Raw genomic sequence first — 23707 nt, 5'->3', positions numbered from 1 at the left:
GACAGTATGTTCACACTTAAGTATTGCATTTTGGGTACATTGGTCCAACACAGTGCGCACGTAGTTTCATCCAAACGAGACAAGCACTTGGAGAATGATTAATTGAAAATGCACACAAAAACACGGCTACACTATATGAATTCTCATTGGCTCTCGCTTGCGTGGTAGCCTAACTCTTGAAACTGAGTGATAAGGGGTCTAACGGTAAAAATAGACACGAGATCTTGTGTAGTCTATCGTGCACGTGTCTCTGCATCAACAGGCGGATAACCCGTATTTGGTTACACCGGACTCAGACTTGAGGGGGTATTTTTCCCATCACATAGGCCTACGGGTTGTCGTTTCTACTGCGCTCGGTGCACTAGTGTAGGCAAAACATGTCTCACAAAGCTTGTTACACAAACCCAGGAGCAGGGGTTAAGCGACCCCGTAACGACACAGGGAACAAGTTGACAGTTGTACTTGGTGCACAATGGGGCGATGAAGGGAAGGGAAAAGTGGTCGACTTGTTGGCGACAGAGTCGGACATCATTTGCAGATGCCAGGTGAGGAAATAAGATTAAAATGTACTATTTCTTTCTTATTTGTTCTTTGTAATATATGCATTTGTTTCTTTTGGAGAAGTTGCACTTGCAAGATAATGGTGGGCAAAGGCGCTCTCTCTCCAAACCTTTGCTTTTTATTTTGGCCCAAATTGCTGTATGCACCGGTTATCTTGCAAGTGCCTTAGTATATTTATTTCTGTGAGAAATGTCACACAGTGTACAGTATGTGCCATTGTGAAAAAATGTATATATTGATTAATTGTGCAGAGTCAGGAGTCATAGCGCGATAGTTAAATTCGTTTCCAGGCGCATGAAAGAAAACATACTGGGCATTCACTATTTCAGCACGGCACCATAGAATGTTGGGTTGAAAGACACTGCGTTTATAAATACAAGCAAATTCCGGTATGTTGTAATAAGAACCCGGCTCAACAGAAGTTTGGAGCTGTGTTGACGTGCATAGCGTATCTATGCAAGCTCTATTACAGTATGGGCTCGGGGAGGCCAGTGCCACAGTGTGCTATACTTTGTTCCAGACAGCCTAAGTGGTAAAGGTCTCAGCGACGTCTGTGGCATGCCGCATTCCCTTCAGTCATGTGGCCTGATAAATGTCAATGCGCATTGAGGCGCGCAACAGCGTAGGTCATCAGAGTAGTGGTAGACTAACCAACTGTGATTTACTGAAGGGGACATATTACAGATTTATTGGAAAAGCTGCTGAAAATATATTGCAACCAATAAAAGTAACAGTGCGAGTTGAGCCTAGCCATCTAACTATTTGAAGAATTTGAACCATTTTTAGACCCCTGTTAGCCTATTCTTAAGTGAATGGATCTCAAGTCTCTCACAGTTTGCACCCATTTATTTCAGTGTCTCCCCAGTGGATCCTGATCCCCTATTTGTGAAACAGCTTACAATAGGTCTACATTCCTTTATGCAACTCTAGCCCCACCATTGTGGACTGAATAGACACTGTATCTCTCCTAATTATAACACTGATGTCACCAAAGGGAAACTTCATCGATGTCAAAGTTAAGTGACAGAGACATAGGTTGTCATGTCGACTAGCATGGTATTCACTAATCATGGCATGTTTGATATAAAATATGTTAAAATCAAGAATCAATTTAAGAAGCTTTAGCATTTTTTACATTTGGTCACTAAAGAGTTACTGCAACAGAAAAATACTGTCTTTTCCCCTGGAATTCTATTTTCATCCAAATTTATCTTGATTTTCCTGAGATGCTTGGGACATCAAGTGAGCACTTTTTCAAGTGATAACACAATACAGGAAGTTAGAGATACACAAAATAAATGGTTATGTTCTTGTCGACACTGTCGATACAGACCTCCAAAAGATGGAGGCCGAAATATTCTCAATCCAATAAAGAAAACCATGGCATTTTTTAAGAGTGGTGTTCAATTATCCAAATTGAGAGTGTTGGGCAGTGACAATGGGCAGCAGTGTCCTAAGGTCCCAAGGTCACTCACTCTATCATTCTGAGGACTGTGTCTGTGAAGATAAGCCTGTTTTAGTGCATAATGTAATCAAAGAGGAATTTGGGCAAAGTAAAGATACGTCACTGAACTATGACAAACGTGCTAAACCCTCAAGGTTCCAAATTGTACATTCTTCTGAAATAAAATCTTCCTTATTGAATATGTCAAAATTGTGTTTTATCTACAGACTTTTGTTTGCATGTTGTCTTACTGATATTGTTTACTGTAACTATTTTTCTAGATTAATTATTTGATTCTTGCTTCATATTGTTCACTCTGTATTCATTTTCGGTGCTACAGTAAAATTATTTGGATCAGGACATTCTGGTCTTTTGACTGACAAATCAACACTGGTCTTTGTTAGAAAGTAACCTTAGAAATATGGCAGGGTGAATCTATATGAAGCTTCTGCTGATGACAGAGATGTCTTAATGTTTATTTATGTGATTGGCAATAAAAAAGTGTTACCATTTGCACATTTAGTTTCCTCTTTGGCATTGAGGAAGGAAGGGATTGAGACTGGTATTGGTAAACCCAACCGAGAGCTGCCCAGTGACGCAAGCTTACCAGACTAGCTAAATGCTTTTTATGCTCGCTTCGAGGTAAGCAACACTGAAGAATGCATGAGAGCACCAGCTGTTCCGGACGACTGTGTGATCACGCTCTCCGTAGCCGATGTGAGCAAGACCTTTAAACAGGTCAACATTCACAAGGCCGCGGGGTGTCAGGGAAAAAAGATATACTTACTTGATTTGTTTGATATTAATGGTAAACAATTATATATTTAACTAAGAGTAAGGCTGAGTTTTTATGGTGTCCACTCTAGCTTCCTGCAGATAGTCTGTGCATTGAGGAAATAGATTTTACTAGAGGGCTATAAAACTTTACAGCCACATTCATTTCTGTGACCAGTGGTGCACTGGGGAGATGTATTCCATGGAAAGGATGTGGGGTGGTGATGGACTGGAACAAAGGGTCCTAGACATCCTGGCATCAGGGAAATTAAGCCAGGGTTGGGGGTTAGAACAACACCATGTGCTGTTAATGACAGGATGAACCCAAAGTGGCTTATGATGCTTTTTGATCTGCCTGAGAAGGATGGAACTAAGCATTCTTAGTGTCCTATATAAGATGTCTGTTTTTCATTGTTAGGGAAGCTCTCGGCAACACAACTTAGTGTGCGGTCGACGGTTTCCTTATTGCAATAACTAATCGATGTTGAATAAAGATGATTGTTTGAATAATTGTCCAAGTCAATCAAATGTATTTATTAAGCCCATCTTACATCAGCTGATGTCACAAAGTGCTGTACAGAAATCCAGTCTAAAACCCCAAACAGCAAGCAATGCAGGTGTAGAAGCACGGTGGCTAGGAAAAACTCCCTAGAAAGGCCAGAACCTAGGAAGAAACCTAGAGAGGAACCAGGCTATGAGGGGTGGCCAGTCCTCTTCTAACTGTGCCGGGAATTATAACAGAACATGGCCAAGATGTCCAAATGTTCATAAATGTTCAATAGATGAGGGTCAAATAATAATAATCACAGTGGTTGTAGAGGGTGCAACAGGTCAGCACCTCAGGAGTAAATGTCAGTTGGCTTTTCATAGCTTATCATTCAGAGTATTTCTACTGCTCCTGCTGTCTCTAGAGAGTTGAAAACAGCAGGTCTGGGACAGGTAGCATGTCCGGTGAACAGGTCAGGGTTCCATAGCCGCAGGCAGAACAATTGAAACTGGAGCAGCAGCACGACCAAGTGGACTGGGGACAGCAAGGAGTCATCAGGCCAGGTAGTCCTGAGGCATGATCTTAGGGCTCAGGTCCTCTGAGAGAGAGAGAGAGAGAGAGAGAGAGAGAGAGAGAGAAAGAAAGAAAGAAAGAAAGAAAGAAAGAAAGAAAGAAAGAAAGAAAGAAAGAAAGAAAGAAAGAGAGAAAAAGAGAGCGAGAATTAAGTAAACTATTGCAGCATACAGTAAATACTGGAGGTTGAGACAGGAGGGGTCTGGAGACACTGTGGCCTCGTCCGACGATTACCCCCGGACAGGGCCAAACAGGCAGAATATAACCCCACCTACTTTGCCAAAGCACAGCCCCCACACCACTAGAGGGATATCTTCAACCACCAACTTAACATCCTGAGACAAAGCCGAGTATAGCCCACTAAGATCTCCCCCATGGCACAACCCAAGGGGGGGCGCCAACCCGGACAGGCAGACCACGGCAGTGACTCAACCCACTCAAGTGATGTACCCCTCCTAGGGATGGCATGGAAGAGCACCAGTAAGCCAGTCACTCAGCCCCTGTAATAGGGTTTGAAGCAGAGAATCGCAGTGGAGAGAGGGGAACCGGCCAGGCAGAGACAGCAAGGGCGGTTCGTTGCTCCAGTGCCTTTCCGTTCACCTTCACACTCCTGGGCCAGACTACACTCAATCAAAGGACCTACTGAAGAGATGAGTCTTCAACAAAGTCTTAAAGGTGGAGACCGAGTCTGCGTTTCTCACATGGATAGGCAGACCATTCCATAAAAATTGAGCTCTATAGGAGAAAGCCCTGCCTCCAACTGTTTGCTTAGAAATTCTAGGGACAGTAAGGAGGCATGTGTCTTGTGACCGTAGCGTACGTGTAGGTATGTACGGCAGGACCAAATCGGAAAGATAGGTAGGAGCAAGCCCATGTAATGCTTTGTAGGTTAGTAGAAAAACCTTGAAATCAGCCCTTGCCTTAACAGGAAGCCAGAGGCTAGCACTGGAGTAATATGATAGAATGTTGTGGTTATAGTCAAGATTCTAGCAGCCGTGTTTAGCACTAACTGAAGTTTATTTTGTGCTTTATCCGCGTAGCCGGAAAGTAGAGCATTGCAGTAGTCTAACCTAGAAGTGACAAAAGCATTGATACATTTTTCTGCATCATTTTTGGACAGAAAGTTTCTGATTTTTGCAATGTTACGTAGATGTAAAAAAGCTGTCCTTGAAACAGTCTTGATGTGTTCGTAAAAAGAGAGATCAGGGTCCAGAGTAACACCGAGAACGCCGAGGTCCTTCACAGTTTTATTTGAGACGACTGTACAACCATCAAGATTCATTTTCAGATTCAACAGAAGATCTCTTTGTTTCTTGGGACCTAGAAATAGCATCTCTGTTTTGTCCAAGTTTAAAAGTAGAACATTTGCCACCATCCACTTCCTTATGTCTGAAACACAGGCTTCCAGGGAGGGCAATTTTGGGGCTTCACCATGCTTCATCGAAATGTACAGCTGTGTGTCGTCCGCATAGCAGTGAAAGTTAACATTATGTTTCCGAATGACATCAGAATGACATTTCACATCGGTAAAATATATAGTGAAAGCAATAGTGGTCCTAAAACAGAGCCTTGAGGAACACCAACATTTACAGTTGATTTGTCAGAGGACAAACCATCCACAGAGACAAACTGATATCTTTCCGACAGATAAGATCTAAACCAGGCCAGAACTTGTCCGTGTAGACCAATTTGGGTTTCCAATCTCTCCAAAAGAATGTGGTGATCGATGGTATCAAAAGCAGCACTAAGGTCTAGGAGCACGAGGACAGATGCAGAGCCTCGGTCTGACGCCATTAAAAGGTAATTTACCACCTTCACAAGTGCAGTCTCAGTGCTATGATGGGGTCTAAAACCAGACTGAAGCGTTTCGTATACATTGTTTGTCTTCAGGAAGGCAGTGAGTTGCCGCGCAACAACTTTTAAAAAATTTTTTGAGAGGAATGGGAGATTCGATATAGGCCGATAGTTTTTTATATTTTCTGGGTCAAGGTTTGACTTTTTCAAGAGAGGCTATATGTCACGCCCTGACCTTAGAGAGCTTTTTATGTCTCTATTTTGGTTTGGTCAGGGTGTGATTTGGGTGGGCATTCTATGTTCCTTTTTCTATGTTTTGTATTTCTTTGTTTTGGCCGGGTATGGTTCTCAATCAGGGACAGCTGTCTATCGTTGTCTCTGATTGGGAACCATACTTAGGTATCTTTTCCCCACCGATGCTTTGTGGGTAGTTATTTTCTGTTTTGTGTTTCTGCACCTGACAGAACTGAAGCTTGCTTCAGAGCTCTGGTATTTTCTGTATACCAGGGAGATAGTTTCTTATGATAAATGTTTTTTGTTTTTAGGGGTGCAACTGCATCTAGGGTATTGCGCAAGGTTAAATTGAGTTCCTCAGTTAGGTGGTTAACTGATTTTTGTACTCTGACATTCTTGGGTAGGTGGAGAGAGTCTGGAAGGGCATCTAGGAATCTTTGGGTTGTCCTAGAATTTATAGCACGGCTTTTGATGATCCTTGGTTGGGGTCTGAGCAGATTATCTGTTGCGATTGCAAACATAATAAAATGGTGGTCCGATAGTCCAGGATTATGAGGAAAAACATTAAGATCCACAACATTTATTCCACGGGACAAAACTAGTTCCAGAATATGACTGTGGCAGTGAGTAGGTCCGGAGACATGTTGGACAAAACCCACTGAGTCGATGATGGCTCTGAAAGCCTTTTGGAGTGGGTCTGTGTTCACTTTTCCATGTGAATATTAAAGTCCCCAAAAGTGTGAATATTATCTGCCATGACTACAAGGTCCGATAGGAATTCAGGGAATTCAGTGAGGAACGCTGTATATGGCCCAGGAGGCCTGTAAACAGTAGCTATAAAAAAAGTGATTGAGTAGGCTGCATAGATTTCATGAATAGAAGCTCAAAAGATGAAAAGTCATTATTTTTTTTGCTATTGTAAATGTTAGCAACACCTCCGCGCGGGGTATATGGTCACTAGTGTAACCAGGAGGTGAGGCCTCATTTAACACAGTAAATTTATCAGGCTTTAGCCATGTTTCAGTCAGGCCAATCACATCAAGATTATGATCAGTGATTAGTTAATTGACTATAACTGCTTTGGAAGTGAGGGATCTAACATTAAGTAGCCCTATTTTGAGATGTGAGATATCACAATCTCTTTCAATAATGGCAGGAATGGAGGAGGTCTTTATTCCAGTGAGATTGCTAAGGCGAACACCGCCATGTTTAGTTTTGCCCAACCTAGATCGAGGCACAGACACGGTCTCAATGGGGATAGCTCAGACTACACTGACTGTGCTATTGGCAGGCTCCACTAAGCTGGCAGGCTGGCTAACAGCCTGCTGCCTGGCCTGCACCCTATCTCATTGTGGAGCTAGGGGAGTTAGAGCACTGTCTATGTTCGTAAATAAGATGAGAGCACCCCTCCAGCTAGGATGGAGTCCGTCACTCCTCAACAGGCCAGGCTTGGTCCTGTTTGTGGGTGAGTCCCAGAAGGAGGGCCAATTATCTACAAATTCTATCTTTTGGGAGGGGCAGAAAACAGTTTTCAACCAGCGATTGCGTTGTGAGACTCTGCTGTAGAGCTCATCACTCCCCCTAACTGGGAGGGGGCCATAGACAATTACTCGATGCCGACACATCTTTCTAGCTGATTTACACGCTGAAGCTATGTTGCGCTTGGTGACCTCTGACCGTTTCATCTTAACATCGTTGGTGCAGACGTGGATAACAATATCCCTATACTCTCTACACTCGCCAGTTTTAGCTATAGCCAGCACCATCTTCAGATTGGCCTTAACGTCGGTAGCCCTGCCCCCTGGTAAACGGTGTATGATTGTTTGATGATTCGTTTTAAGTCTAATACTGTGGGTAATGGAGTCGCTAATGACTAGGGTTTTCAATTTGTCAGAGCTAATGGTGGGAGGCTTCGGCGTCTCAGACCCCGTAATGGGAGGAGTAGAGACCAGAGAAGGCTCTGCCTCTGACTCCAACCCATTGCTTAATGGGGAGAACTGGTTGAAAGTTTCTGGCAGCTGAATGAGCGACACCGGTTGAGCATTCCTACAGCATTTCCTTCCAGAAGCCATGAGAAAATTGTCCAGCTGCGGGGACTGTGCGAGGGGATTTATACTACTATCTGTACTTACTGGTGGCACAGACGCTGTTTCATCCTTTCCTACACTTAAATTACCTTTGCCTAATGTTTACGTCTGAAGCTGGGCTTGCAGCACAGCTATCCTCGCCATAAGGCGATCGTTCTCCTGTATATTATGAGTACAGCAACTGCAATTAGAAGGCATCATGTTAATGTTACTACTTAGCTTTGGCTGATGGAGGTCCTGACGAACCACGTCCAGATAAAGCGTCCTGGGTGAAAAAGTTGAATGAAAAAAGTTGAGCGAGGGAAAAACTAAAAATATAAACGGTAATTAAAAAGCAAAAACCATAAAGTTGGCAGGAAGCAAAGTAAGGTTAGCGACAAACCGCACAGCGGCACGTAAACAAGTCTACATGTTGTGACCGGAGTCTCTCTTAGTACTGAAATTTCCACTACAGGGGCCAGACATATTACCAGGACGTGTACTCAGAGCATGCGCGGACCAACTGGCAAGTGTCTTCACTGACATTTTCAACCTCTCTAGTGCCTGTGCCAAAGAAAGCAAAGGTAACCTGCCTAAATGACTACCGCCCCGTAGCACTCACGTCGGTAGCCTTGAAGTGCTTTGAAAGGCTGGTCATGACTCACATCAATACCATCATCCCCCTATATCCACTTCAATTCGTATACCGCCCCAACAGATCCACAGATGACGCAATCTCAATCGCACGCCACACTGCCCTTTCCCACCTGGACAAAAGGAACACCTATGAGAATGCTGTTCATTGACTACAGCTCAGCGTTCAACACCCTAGTGTCAGGACCCGGTTACGAACTCGGGTCTCCGGTGTGAGAAACAGTCACTTAGCAAAACTGAGCCACTAATAGTCAGCAGAACCCAGAAGATGAGGCAGACACAGCAGTACTTGAGACAGTGTTTTAATAAAGTAAAAAGGAAAGTACTTCAGGCAAAAATATAAATCCACAACGTCAAAAGTAATTCCAAGAGAAAAAAGGTAATCCTCCAAGACAAAAGGTAAATCCACAAGGTGGTAGATACAGCAGGGAAAAAACCTCAAAAGAAATAATCAAAAATAAATTAACAAGAACAAAAACAGAGTACCTCAAGAGAATCCAACTGGAGTAATAAATGTACACAGTATTGCTGGGGCTGGGTGCTAACATTCAAACACAGAGCAAAGAACTGAGGAAAACTAAGGGTTTAAATACATACAAGGGAAACGAGGCACAGGTGCAAATAATAACTGGAAACAAGGGGGGAAAAAAGGGTCAAAAAAGCACAATGGGGGCATCTAGTGGCCAAAACCGGAACAATCCTGGCCAAATCCTGACAGAATCCTCCCCCTAGGAACGGCTCCTGACGTTCCTACCAGATTTCTCGGGTGGATGGCCCTGAACTGTCGAATGAGGTCAGGGTCCAGTACGTCTTTGGCAGGAACCCAGGAGCGCTCCTCGTGACCGTAGCCTTCCCAGTCCACCAGATACTGCCAGGACCGCTGCACACGGCGGGAATCCAGTATCCGATGGACGGTTAAAGTCGGCTGGCCCCCGATGACACGGGGCGGAGGGGGAGGTCTGCCTGCCGGGATAAGGGGAGTAGTGCGTACGGCCCAGTACACCACTGGGGCCAAGCTTCCTGCAATCCAGGACCCATATAATAGGTGGTGCCAAGTCATAGACTATTCTCTCCGCTACCGCACGGCAAGCGGTACCGGAGCACCAAGTCTAGGTCCAAAAGGCTTCTTAACAGCTTCTACTCCCAATCCATAAGACTGCTGAACAATTAATCAAATGGCCACCTGGACTATTTGCATTGACCCCCCCTTTGTTTTTATACTGCTGCTACTTGCTGTTTATTATCTATGCATAGTCACTTTACCCCTACCTGTATGTACAAATTACCTCAACTAACCTTTATCCCCGCACATTGACTCGGTTCCCGGCACCCCCTGTATATAGCCTTGTTATTGTTTTTTTATTGTGTTACTTTAAAAAAACATATATTATTATTTATTTCTAAAATATTTTCTTAACTCTATTTCTTGAACTGCATTGGTGGTTAAGAGCTTGTAAGTAAGCATTTCACGGTAAGGTCTACATCTGTTGTATTCGGCGCATGTGACAAATACAATTTGATTTGATTTGACCAAGTCTGTGGTCCCACTGGTGGAGACGTAAGAAAGGTTCCTGCAGAAGGACAGGAGTGAAATGCAGCTGCAGAGGAGATACTGGAAGTAACAACATACACATAACTTTTAGGACAATGATAAAAGGTCCTTATAGGTAACATTTCAAGTCCTCAAAGATTCTTCAAATGGGCTCATTTCTGTCTCCACCTATGCATTATTCAACAAGCAAAAGAAAATAGTGAACTATCCTTTGTGCTAAGAAAGAGTTTGGGCTTGTCACTAGTTTACTGCTAAGGATCTATTTGTCCCTGGTTGCACAGATAAGAGGGTGTCCGTTTGGGGTGCCCCTCTACCTCTAGCGTGCCTGCCAGGCCCAGGGGATAAGGAGGAGTTACATGCCTGGGGAAGCATGGATACATGAGAAGGGCATACTGCCCCGATCACTGCTGCTGCTAAAATAGCTCCTACTCTAGTACTGCAGATTGTGGGTTAGTTTGATGTGGGAAGACCTACTGTATTTCCCCAGGCATGTTATAGTGTGACCAACCAGTCTTGTGTATCTACAGACAGTGGATAATTGTTGGATGAGATAAACTAACCCATACAGTTATCACATTCCTGAGTGCCCTCTCTGTTCTTCTTGTTCTCTGAACACAGGGCGGTAACAACGCAGGTCACACGGTGGTGGTGGATGGGAAGGAATATGACTTCCACCTCCTACCCAGCGGGATCATCAACTCCAAAGCTCTTTCCGTGATCGGTGTGTACATCCCTATTCCCTGTCTTCAGCAGCTTGCACTAACCAGTCACTCGGCTCTTTGGTTTGCCAGTTGTAGGCCTACCATCCAATCATAGCCCACTGTGTATTCTTACACAGAACATCCCTTCTGTCTCTGCAGGCAATGGTGTGGTCATTCATCTGCCAGGCTTGTTTGAAGAAGCTGAAAAAAATGAAAAGAAAGGTGGGAAGATTTTGATATCAACATTAAGTAGCGTAATTGGCCTATAGTTTGTCTTAGAATGTGCATGTTGATAATCCATTTAGAAAGGAACAGCAGATGAGAGAACAGAGTGATTTTGCCTAACTATTTTATGTTTCCATCCCACAGGCCTTAAAGACTGGGAGAAGAGACTGATCATCTCAGACAGGGCCCACATTGGTAACTAACACTCTTATTGGAAAACAGCTGCATTTAGAGGAGAGGGCAAAGGACATGTAGTTCAGATAGTGCTAAAAACAGATAAAACAAACACAGTTGTTTGTTGAGAGTAACAGATGTGGTGTGATAGGATATAATTGATTATTGCTGATTGCCCACCAATCAATTGCTGATTGATTTATGTTAGTACTTTTTACAGTTACTGCAGGTTATGTAACAATATGGCAATGCAATATTTAATATAGTTTGTGTTGTGACAACAGTTTGACATTGATCAGCTGACCAGCTGTGAGATGTAGTGAGATGATTTTAAGAAGACTTTTTTACAGTGCTGGTTAACAGTTGTTGCAGATAATTTTAGGACATGGAGAGACATTTATCCCATACTCTCACATGTTCCGATGGCATGTTCTGCTGTTGACAGGCATATGTTTGTGTCCGTGGTGTGAAATAACCTGTTTACCCTTTGGACAGTGTTTGACTTTCACCAGGCAGTTGACGGGCTCCAGGAGGTACAGAGAGAAGCACAGGAAGGGAAAAAGTAAGAACTGGAAATTACACCTTCTTCTGCAGGACTCAAACAACACTTTACTAAAGCCTGCAGGTGTAATGCATTATGATGCATTTAGAATGCATTGTAAAACTTGTCATAAATCATGATACATTATAAAAGCATGCGATGCTTGTAACATGTTATTAAGCATTACCTGCATGCTTTAAGTAAAGTGTTACCAGATTAATTGTTTTATAAGAATCATAATTCCTGTAGTGTTGAAATGCTTATATTCCTCAAATATAGTGTTGTAATTCATAATTTACTTCATACAGTATTGGAACCACAAAGAAAGGCATCGGACCAACCTACTCAAGCAAAGCATCACGTACGGGGCTGCGTATCTGTGACCTTCTAGCTGATTTCAAAGACTTTTCTATGAGGTAAGTCTCACCATCATCACCTTCACCTTCACTCACAGAGGCTGAGGGTTATGGGGAGTGCCAGTTTGGCATTTGGCTCTCTGGACAATGGGAACATTTATTATGGACATATTGCTACAGTATATTCATGTTCTTCTGATGGTGGCTTGGTTCTAGGTTCAAGAACCTTGCTCAGCAGTACCAGGCCATGTTCCCCACATTGGAGGTAGATGTTGACGGTCAACTGAAGAAATTAAAGGTGGATTTCATGAAGTGTGCATTTTTTATGTGTTTGTTTGTGTTGACATGGCGATGGGGTAAATACCCCTCAGCTATTAGAAAAAGTATGTCAGAATTGTAACAGAGTGGACACACTCATAACTCATTATCATCATCATCAACCCATAATAACCATGAAATCCTCTCAGTCATGGGGTGAGGTCTAAATTTAGCATCGGAGAAGCAGATGAGAATTACAGTAGCTCTGCTCTCATGATCCATCTATCCATACATTAGGAACAAATCGAATCTTGCATCCTGTCTAATCATATAGGAGTATGCTGAGCGGATAAGACCCATGGTGCGAGACGGTGTCTATTTCATGTACGATGCTATTAATGGACCCCCTAAGAAGATTCTGGTGGAGGGAGCGAACGCTGCCCTGCTTGACATTGACTTTGGTAAGGGAATTCTATACTCCCCTATGGCTGACTGTATGAGACGGTTATAGACGCATGAATATGAGTAAGCACTGTTAGCCCAAGAGAAATGGTACTCACTACAGTAAGTTGCTCTGGATAAGAGTGTCTGCTAATTTACTAAAATATAATAGTATGTTCATAGGCATATAATAGTATGTTCATAGGCATGGTATGTTTCCTTAGAATGGGTTTGTGTTTGGTTTCTTAAGATAGGCTCAACAACTATTTGGGTCGACACAGTCCTTGTTTACACCTGTTGACACAACCACATATACAGTATTCATTATAATGAAATAGGACATTTTAAAGGAAGACATTCCCCCACACAGTTTGCTAGCAAATGGTCTGGTGCACATCCATGAGGCTATCAGAAATGCATCCCTTTAGAATGTTGCTCTCGTCTCCCAGGAACATACCCATTTGTGACATCATCAAACTGTACCGTGGGTGGTGTATGTACCGGACTGGGCATCCCCCCTCTGAACATTGGTGATGTGTATGGGGTAGTGAAGGCCTACACGACTAGAGTGGGCATCGGTGCGTTCCCCACAGAACAACTCAATGTGAGTCAAACCCCAAACATGATACACTAAATGCAAGTAAGAGGAGCTATAGAGTGAAGAACATAATGTCAGAATTCAAATGCAAAGTTGTCAAGTCTACACAGAATAGAGTAGTTGAAGGTCTGATTGCTCAGACCAGCTTCTCTGCTGTCATCTGTCCTTACAGGAGGTTGGAGAGCTGCTGCAGACGCGGGGCCATGAGGTGGGCGTGACCACAGGGAGGAAGAGACGCTGTGGTTGGCTGGATCTGGTCATCCTGCGTTACGCCAACATGATCAACGGCTTCACTGCGTGAGTGTCACAGCAGAGTTTGCCCTGCCCCAAATGTCGTGCAGTCCTGTTACCTTTATAGAAAATGTGGGCCACATTGCCACCTACTGGATCTTATGTGGGGGGGGGGGACAAGAGAGGAGAGATACATGTTACATTTTTTCCTTGTTTTTCAATCACAGGTTTGCATTAACCAAACTTGATATCCTTGATGTGATGGATGAAATCAAAGTGGGAGTGTCTTATAAGCTCAATGGCAAAAAGATTCCCTATTTCCCAGGTAAGACTGACTGAATTTAGTAGTGTATATATTCCTCTATACATGTATGTGATGAAAGAAACAAAGAATTGGCTTGGCTTTATAAGATTAATTTGTATATTTTTTCCACTAAACCTTTCTCCATGGACTGTATGACCCATGTCTCCTCCCTGTCTTCTCAGCTAACATGGACGTCTTGCAGAAAGTGGAAGTGGAGTACGAGAAACTGCCTGGCTGGAAGAGTGACACCTCAGCCTGTAGGAAGTGGGAAGATCTGCCAGTCAAAGCCCAGAACTACATCCGCTTTGTGGAGATCCACGTTGGCGTACCCAGTAAGTATTATATTCCAAATTCAGGACCTACATGCTGTTTTAAAAATAACGAGATCAATACATAAAAACTTTTCAATGGCTCTTAATCAATGTTTTCTCTTTCCAGTCAAATGGGTTGGAGTGGGCAAGGCCAGGGAGTCTATGATCCAGATGTTCTAGGACACAACACCTTCCTCCATCCTTCCTCTCTCCATGAAGGTGAATTGAGGTGCTATGGCTTTATCTGCCCTGGTCAGATTTCCTCTGTTTTTAAAATGTTTTTCCTACTTTACGGGGCTGCCGCAGCCACACAAAGTGAGCAAATATGAGACTTTGAGACATGTTCAGAAAATACTTATATTGATTGTGTCACAGTGGCTCTTCTCTGTTGCAATTTACAAACCGTGAAATTATTTTAGTTGAGTTCAGATAGACTTGTTTATGTCCCAATTCCTTTCTTTGCACTGATATAGCATTTGAGTATTTTGCAAAATATTGTTTTGATTTGACATTACTGTCATGTCAGGTAGCCTATGTTGTTTAGACTTGAATGAATCTTGGCCAGTATCTGATGCCTAATACTTGCATGCTGATGGAGAACGACAGCTGAAAAAACTATTCTGAACAATGTGCAATGGCCAGAATTATGTAGTCATGAGTATAACATTTTATCTTTTATTTAACCTTTATTTAACTAGGCACTTCAGTTAAGAACAAATTCTTATTTATAATGACGGCCTACCAAGAGGCAGGGACGTGGGCTGGGATTTTTAAAAAGTTGGGCGAAACACACATCACGACAAGAGAGACACCACAACACTACATAAAGAGAGACCTAAGACAACAACACAACACAGCATGGCAGCAACACAACACAGCATGGTAGCAACACAACATGACAACAACACGGTAGTGACACAACATGGCAGCAGCACAGCATGGTAGCAGCACAAACATGGTGCAAACATTGTTTGGCACAGACAACAGCACAAAGGGCCAGAAGGTAGAGACAACAATATATCATGTGAAGCAGCCACAAGTGTCAGTAAGCTTGTCCATGATTGAGTCTTTGAATGTAGAGATGTTGTGGTCTAGGTGTAAATGATGTGTCCTGTATCATGTTGTCCACATTTTGTTGAAAGCGCACAGGGATCCATTTTTTTTGCTTCTGTGACACATTTGATGATATAAAACAAATGTATTTTTGAACCAATCATATCTCAGTCCCGATGTATTTTTGCACCCGTCAAATTTCTGTTTTTCGTAATATTATGTCCCCCATTGATACTGTACTATAACAGCTAAGATGGCACTGTGATAGCCCAAAAGTTATCTAGTGCAATATTGTTACAAGTAGAAATCTTTAAGAAGTGGAAATCTGATATGCAAATAAATCTGTTATATTGCACAATTGATCTGTTGTGTTTTGTCTATTTTGTCTCTGGCACACCCTCCTGTCAAGAAAAGATACAAATAGTCACAACTCTGGTGAATACTGAGGAAATAGTGTCATCTGCTGGACTAGGTTATTTTAATTGGCAACAGTCTGAAGTGGTTTCCTCTCCCTATCTCCGGCTGCATTTACACAGGCAGACCAATTTGGATCTTATTGATCACTAATTGGTCTTTTGACCAATCAGACCAGCTCTGAGTAAGCTCTGATGTGAAAACAACTGATGTGATTGATCAAAAGACCAATTAGTAGAAAAAAGATCAGAATGCCTGTGTAAACAGGAAACCATTTCAGACTGTCGCAGCCTCCTTTCCTTTATCTGTTCTAATCTGAGAACACAATAGGTGAAATAGTACATTGTAAAATGTCATTCAAGGGACTTGCTTCCAACTATCAGAACTTAAAATCCCTCTATTTATTTGGCACTGGTGTGGATTGTAACCTGCTACGGATCAGTGGTGATGCGAACTTTGTCTTCATTTGGTCTCATCAGAAAGTCTAGTACCACTACATTGCTGAAATATTGGCAATGAGGCTCCTGTGCTCCAGTTTGGACGTTTAGGTTATCTGATTAAGACCCTTTCAAATTAAATCCCAGCCACTTTTACCACACCTGCTCCCCATGACCCTTCCTCTCCCCTCCGAGTGTCACCCCAGAAGGGTGTCACTTCCCTGAAAATAGCCAGTTACTGTGACCCAGGGATGGCCTGTTTAATGAGAAGGTTAGGGCAAATTAGATAAGAGCCTGCTGGAGTTTCTCATTCGGTAAGCAAGGGGCCATTTTGGCTCTTTTATTGACAATAAATCCATAGTTGCTGTGAGAAACTGTTCCTGGAATTGTGTCCCTGCAGGGGAGGAACACTAGGTCTTTCCATCTGTCTCACCACTTAACGTCTCAGCCTCTCCTTGGACATTTATATTTATGTGTTTGTGCCTTGTTTTCAGGATGTTTGTTTTCTGGATGCAAGTCCCTGTTGTGTTCCTCTGCTCCCGCAGGAGCCAATACTAATCTAATGTTGAAACAGTTCATATCTTTACTTCTGGCTTTATACTGGAAGTTGGATGGGCATTTCATTGACGATGATGAGGAGGATATCCACATGTTCTTTCTTTCTTGTAATTTAATTTACAATATGCTAGAGTCTGCGTTGCAGAAGCATCTCAGAGAGAAAATGGCTGTTTTCAAACAAAGGCAAATAATAAACCACACATAGAAATTGTAGAAAACAAGCTCAATTACTTGAACAGTTACAATATTTAAATTTAGGGGAGTAACATTGTTATTGCATTGTATTATATATTTAGATTGCAGTTATGTTACTGTAGTAGATTAATACAGCAGTTGTGGCTCAATCAGTGGCGGTCGGTGACGTTTAAGATGAGGGAGGATGATCATTTTTATTTTTATGAGCATGGCCTTATTTCTATTATAGCATATTGGAAGACTGTCATTCATATTCCATTCACCCAGCTCAATGTAACATTGATAGGTTTAGGCTACTACTTGATACTCTAATATTCCCTATAACCATCATGAGGTCGGTTGCTACAACCTAGCCTATGAATGAAAGTTTACAACGTAGGTGCACAGGTCGAGAGAAAAATTAGAGTAATCAAGATGACAGAGGGCCTCCCAAGTGGCGCAGTGGTCTAAGACACTGCATCGCAGTGCAAGCTGTGCCACTAGAGATTCTGGGTTTGAGTCCAGACTCTGTCGCAGTGTCACGTTCCTGACCTGTTTTCCTTTGTTTTGTATTTGTTTTAGTTGGTCAGGGCGTGAGTTGGGTGGGTTGGTCTAGGTTTGATTTTCTATGTTGGGATTTTGTGTTCGGCCTGGTATGATTCTCAATCAGAGACAGCTGTCAATCGTTGTCCCTGATTGAGAATCATACTTAGGCAGCCTGGGTTTCACCTGTGTTTTGTGGGTGTTTGTTCCTGTGTCAGTGTTTGGGCCACACAGGACTGTTTCAGGTTAGTCACGTTTGTTGGTTGTTGTATTTTGTAGTGTTTGTTGTTTTCCCATTAAAATATGAATACTTACCAATCCGCATCTTGGTCCGATCCATGCTCCTCCTCGTCTGAGGAGGAGAACGACTACGACAGCCGTTACACGCAGAGCCTGTTAGGGGAGGACGCAACCAGGAGACCCATGGGGTAACGCACAATTGGCCCAGCGCCGTCTGGGTTAGGGGAGGGTTTGGCTGGCAGGGATGTCCTTGTCCAATTGCACACTAGCGACCCCCTCCAGGTGTCGCTGATTTTCCCCAGTGTATTTATCCCTGTGTTTTTCCTGTTTCTCTGTGCCAGTTTGTCTTGTATGTTTCCAAGTCAACAAGCGTTTTTCCCGTTCCTGCTTTTTGCATTCTCCTTTTTCTAGTCCTAGCAGGTTTGACCCTTGCCTGTTTCTGGACTTTGTACCCGCCTGCCTGACCACAAGCCTGTCTGCCACTCTGTACCTGCTGGACTCTGATCTGGTTTTGACCTTTTGCCTGTGCACAACCATTCTCTTGCCTACCCCTTTGAATTAATAAACATTGTAAGACTCCAACCATCTGCTTCCTGTCTGCATCTGGGTCTCGCCTTGTGCCTTGATAGTTTGCTTCTGTTTAAGAAACATTTTTAAACAGAATCGGCGGAATGAACACACCCCTGATCATGCGCAAACACAGGCCACTTTCGTAGCAGCCACATACAAACAGCATGAACATTTTGCTTGTTATATAATTCCTTCTAGCATCTATACACTCTCCTCCTCTCACATTTTCCCTTCGCTTGTGCACTTCAGAGCACAACACATGTGCCTGGGGCCAGGCAAAAAAAACTTTCTAAGCCAAACCTTCATATCATAACCGCTAACCACTACACACAGCCTATGTCGTTGGCACCATATTAGCTAACAACGCTAGTAACGTCATAATCAACATAGCTACTATAACTAATGCATTACTAAACCCGGTACAATGATTCAGTACAGTGTACAGTCAGCAAGCAGTTCAGCAGTTACACCAGTGGGTGGCAATACATTTATAAAACCAAAAGCTTACCTTGACTTGGAAGAGTTCCAGTGTTTGGATAGCCATAGCCAGCTAGCTAACATAGCACCCCCCTCTGTTTCAGCCAGGTGTTTTAGTAGGCTAAACTAGCTATCTGTATTCGCTAGCTAAGTGAAAAAAATACAACTAAATATCTCTCTCTCGCTCTCTTGCTTCTCCTTCATTGTAAAACAAATTAATTTGTTCAACTATTGTCTTTAAGTCAACCACTCACCACATTTTATACACTGCAGTGCTAGCTAGATGTAGCTTATGCTTTCAGAACCAGATTCATTCTCTGATACTTTTATTGGGTGGACAACATGTCAGTTCAATCTGCAAGAGCTCTGATAGGTTGGAGGACGTCCTCTGGAAGTTGTCATAATTACTGTGTAAGTCTATGGAAGCAGGTGAGAACCATGAGCCTCCTAGGTTTTGTGTTGACGTCAATGCACGCAGAGGAGGATGGAAACTAGCTGTCCTCCGGCTACACCATGGTGCTACCCTACAGAGTGCTGTTGAGGCTACTGTAGACCTTCATTGCAAAATAGTGTTTTTACTCAATTATTTGATGACATGAATATATTTAGTATAGTTTTATCTAAAAAGGATACATTTTTGAATGTTTCACTTTGAATTTTTAAGAAATTCACTGAGGGGGATGGTCCTCCCCTTCCTCCTCTGAGGAGCCTCCACTAGGCTCAATTACAATAACCTTCCCAGTAGGGCCCTCACTATATATCCTAAGTGGGCATCACACGAAAGACAGAAAAGTCTTGAAAAGAAAAGGTGCTGTGTGTGGCTTACTTTCAGACTAGCACTCAGAATTCTGCACAGTAGGGGTGTCAATGACTTCTGTCACACCATCTGCCTCCCTCTCTTTCTCACTCACTCGTTCTTGCTTTCTCTCTTACTTTCTCTCCCTCTCTCTGGGAAAACTTTCAGTCATAACAACGCTCAGACCTTACAGATATCAGTGAAAATCCTTTGTTGCAGCTCGAGTGAAAACATACAGTAATCATATCGTGGTTTCCCATGGAAATTCCTTTTTGAAGAGATAACGATGTGCGCATTGAAGTGCTAAATGTCACAAACAGTTCTCGGCAGGTGTCTGTTGTCTTGGGCAATACAGTGCTGTATTTCTCTTTTAAAATATATTGGGCAACACAGTACTGTAACTCTCTTTTAAAACGTCTTGGGCAATACAGTATTGTATTTTTTTTTAAAGAAAACAGCTTGCATCACTAAATGTATCATCACAAAGACCCGAGTGAAAACGGTTGTAAACGCTTATCTTCTCATTAATTGGATTTAAGAGCTCTATTTTTTTACTGGGTGTGTGCAATTGTAAGAAAAACACGTTAGGGGAGAAGAAGGTGCATGCCAGATGCTTTGTCAATCTGACCTTTGCTTGGGGGGTTGAGATCTTACCGGATAAGAGAGAAGGAGTGAGAAAGAGAAAGGGGGGGGGGGGCATCAATATACAATATAATATACAGTTACATGCTTGCTCATTAATCCATTCCTGTTGATGACTTTAGTTTAGACTACATTAGTACAGTAAAAGCCAAACTCTTTGTGTCACAAAGTAAAGAGGTATTGATATGAACAAGCTACAGATAAGCTTCCTGATAACCCTCAACATTCGTACACCATTCAGCAACAAAAATAGATGAAAAAGTATTAACAATTTAAAAAGTAAATTCACTGGTTTAAATTTGCTGGTTTAGATGTTTAGATGTTTACCCAATGTGTTGGTATTGCAAAGCCAACTATGGTCATATGAGGCACGGCGCTTACAATGCACATGGGTTTGATTCCCACTGGGGCCACCCATTCAAAAATGTATCGTGGCAGACGGCAGGGAGAGGTGAGGGGAGTGGTTATTGAGGGGAGATATCTTACAGCCTGCTGGCTCCACCCCCAAGTCTTATATGGTCTTCCTGCCCCAACGAGGCAAGGCGGTGGTTTGTTAAGCCAGGGAGTGCTTGAGGATAAAGGAGGAAGCAGCCTGCACAAAGGGGCAGAGTAGGAGAGAACCAATAGCGTTATGAAGAGTGGGAGAAGCGAGAACAATATCTGTGTGATTACCTGTTGTGACCTGGACTGTCGGACTACTCCCCCTTGTGTACCGGACCGGATTGGCTGAGGACCCGAGTGTGAGGATTACCCCTGGAAAACGTAATGGACAACGAGAACGGCTTGTGGGCTGTGAGGTGATTGGTGAATTCCCCCTTCTTTCCCCGTGTACCGAAATCCTTAATAAACCCCATTTGCGTTCTATTTATGCTACTGGTGCATGTTTTGGTATTGAACTTGGTGACGTGGATTCCCCACACCCTTGAGCCTGCTACATATGGTGGAGAATACGGGCAACCCAAATCAAGCTCAATAACTAAACAGACACAGAGCACAATGGAAGCATTGGTGAGACAGCTGGTGGAGGCGAACATAGAACAGCAGGCTATGCATCGAGAGCTACTGGAAGAACAGCATCAGCAGACCACTCTCCTGCGAGCTGAACTCAGCCAGCTGAAAGATGCCCAGGCCCGCATAGCGGCAGGCGCAGCAGTCTCTCATCCCAAACCTAGTAGGTTTATATTGAAGCTGACCGAGGCTGACGACATCGAGGCATCCCTACAAGCCTTCGAAAGGACGGCGGCTAGGGAGAAATGGCCCCATGGGCAATGGGCCAGCCTGCTAGCACCCTTCCTATCAGGCGCGGCACAGAAGACCTATCAGGATCTGACGATTGGCCAGGCGACGCATTACGAGGTGCTGATTAACAGGGCACAAAGATTCCATGATTGGGCGTATGATCTTACAGCATCCCCCCGATCACAAATGCATGATCTAATTAGGCTGGCCAAGAGCTGGCTAACTGCTGAACCTATGACGCTCACGACCATCGAGAAAGTGGTCATAGATAAATGTATATGGTCTCTCCCGTTCGAAACTAAAAGGTTAGCCAGCCAAGCTAACTTGCAGAGTGCAGATCAGCTGGTGGAACTGGTGGAAGGACAACAGGTGGCTTTGGAGGTCCTGTACAGCGGACAACCATGGAAGGCGGAACCCTCCACTCACCCGAAGGAGCAAAAAAGGAAGGAGGACCACGTCCAGAACCCCAGCCAAGGATGGGGGGACACCAACAGTCAGCTCCCCGAGACAACGCCCCTTCCTGAACCTGGACAGCAGGAAGTGCTACAAGTGTGGGGAGCCGGGACACAATGCCTGGAACTGTCCAGACCGCAATGTCCCGATGCCTTCGGCCTCAGCCAGTGAGGTAGCCACCGAGCTTCCCTGTGGCTTACTGATGGCATGCTGGGCTGAGGAGAGTGGTACTTCCCCTGTCACCCGGGTAAGAGCCAACGGAAAGGGCACCACGGCACTTTTGGACTCCGGGAGTATGGTGTACCCTGACTGACTTCGCCCAGTCCCAGAACTTGACTGACACCGTGGCCATCACGTGCATACACGGTGAGGCCAAGGACTACCCTACTACACTCCTCCACCTACAGACCACAAAGGGACAACAGACGGGAACAGTGGGAGTCGTCCCAAACTTGCCTGTGCCGGTCCTTATCGGAAGGGATTTCCCGACGTTCCGCTAACTGTGGACCAGTATGTCTGGAGATGTGGGGAACCGAGGGAACCAGAAGGGAGGAAGTCGGAGAGTAGAAGGGAGGAGGAAGTCGGAGAGGTGGGAGGGGCACCAGAAGGAGGGATGACCGGATGTGTGGATTCCAGGTAGTGGACCCCCAGGCATCAACCAATCCCCTCTCGGAGGGGAACTCTGAAGCCAGACTGGAGGGAGAGGTGGCGAGTCTGAAAGACATGTTACCAATGGAACATGAGGTGGCACCAGAGCCCGCCTCTCTAGCGGTCCGGTTCGGCACGGCCCAACTGGAGGATCCCAACTTGGCCAGTGCTCTCCAGCAGGTGACCATAGTGGACAGAAAGCCCGTGGAGGGGGTAAGTCAAATAACCTACCCCCTTTTCTCTATAAAGAACAAGTTGCTATATCAGGTCGTGAAGAAGAATGACGAATGTCTGGAGTTGTTGTTGGTGCCCCGTCCCTTTGTACCATCTGTCCTGCAGTTGGCGCACTCCCACCTTCTTGGGGCTCACCTAGGGGTGGAGAAGACCCTTGACAGGTACAAGGTACACTTTCACTGGCCATGACTGAAGAAAGCAGTGGAGGAACACTGCCGCAGTTGCCCGGAGTGCCAGCAGGTGGCTCATAAAAACCAATTTTCACAGTCCCTTAATTCCCCTACCCATTATTTCAGTTCCTTTCAGCAGGATTGCAATGGACCTGGTGGGACCTCTACCCAAGAGTCACAGAGGGCACCAATACATTCTGGTGATTTTGGATTACGCCACCAGGTGCCCGGAAGCCATTCCCCTACGCACTATGATGGCCACCAAGGGAATCGCATGTGAGTTGGTTATGCTGTTCTCCCGAAGTAGGCATTCCCGATGAGATATTGACCAACCAGGGCACCCCTTTCATGTCAGGAATCATGAAGGATCTATGCAAGCTAATGAGAATGACCCAGTTGTGCACCTCAGTGTATCACCCTCAGACCGATGGATTGGTGGAAGGATTCAATCCAAACCTGAAGCAGATGATAAAGAAGGTGATGGAGGCTGACGGAAAGAATTGGGCCCAGCTGCTAACCTACCTGATGTTCTCGATCCGAGAAGTGCCCCAAGCTTCAACAGGATTCTCTCCCTTCAAACTCCTGTATGGGAGACGATCCCGGGTACTGCTGGACGTGGCTAAAGAAGCCTAGGAACAGCAACCGTCGCCCCACCAGACCTTGGTGGAACACGTGGGAGATATGAGAGATATGATGGCAACCCACTGATACGGGAACACATGCTGGAGGCCCAGGAGGCCCAAGAGCAGGTGTACAACAGAGGGGCACAACGAAGGGACT

At 44.2% G+C, this 23707-nt stretch overlaps 1 protein-coding gene across 1 annotated transcript; it reads left to right on the top strand.

Annotated features, from left to right (window-relative positions):
• Window positions 1–258: 258 nt before the first annotated feature.
• On the top strand, window positions 259–15694 carry LOC139582861 (adenylosuccinate synthetase isozyme 1 B). Its single transcript, XM_071413261.1, has 13 exons — window positions 259–545; window positions 10758–10860; window positions 11000–11062; window positions 11210–11260; window positions 11735–11801; window positions 12089–12196; window positions 12353–12434; window positions 12729–12855; window positions 13285–13439; window positions 13606–13730; window positions 13892–13989; window positions 14151–14300; window positions 14407–15694. The coding sequence occupies exons 1-13, from the start codon at window positions 378–380 to the stop codon at window positions 14457–14459; spliced, it is 1350 nt and encodes a 449-aa protein (XP_071269362.1). The 5' UTR covers window positions 259–377; the 3' UTR covers window positions 14460–15694.
• Window positions 15695–23707: the final 8013 nt, after the last annotated feature.

The sequence above is a fragment of the Salvelinus alpinus genome, chromosome 8 (assembly GCF_045679555.1).
Source record: "Salvelinus alpinus chromosome 8, SLU_Salpinus.1, whole genome shotgun sequence".
Lineage (NCBI taxonomy): Eukaryota > Metazoa > Chordata > Actinopteri > Salmoniformes > Salmonidae > Salvelinus > Salvelinus alpinus.
The sequence above is the reverse complement of the archived record's forward strand: the minus strand, read 5'-3'. Positions and strand labels throughout refer to the sequence as shown.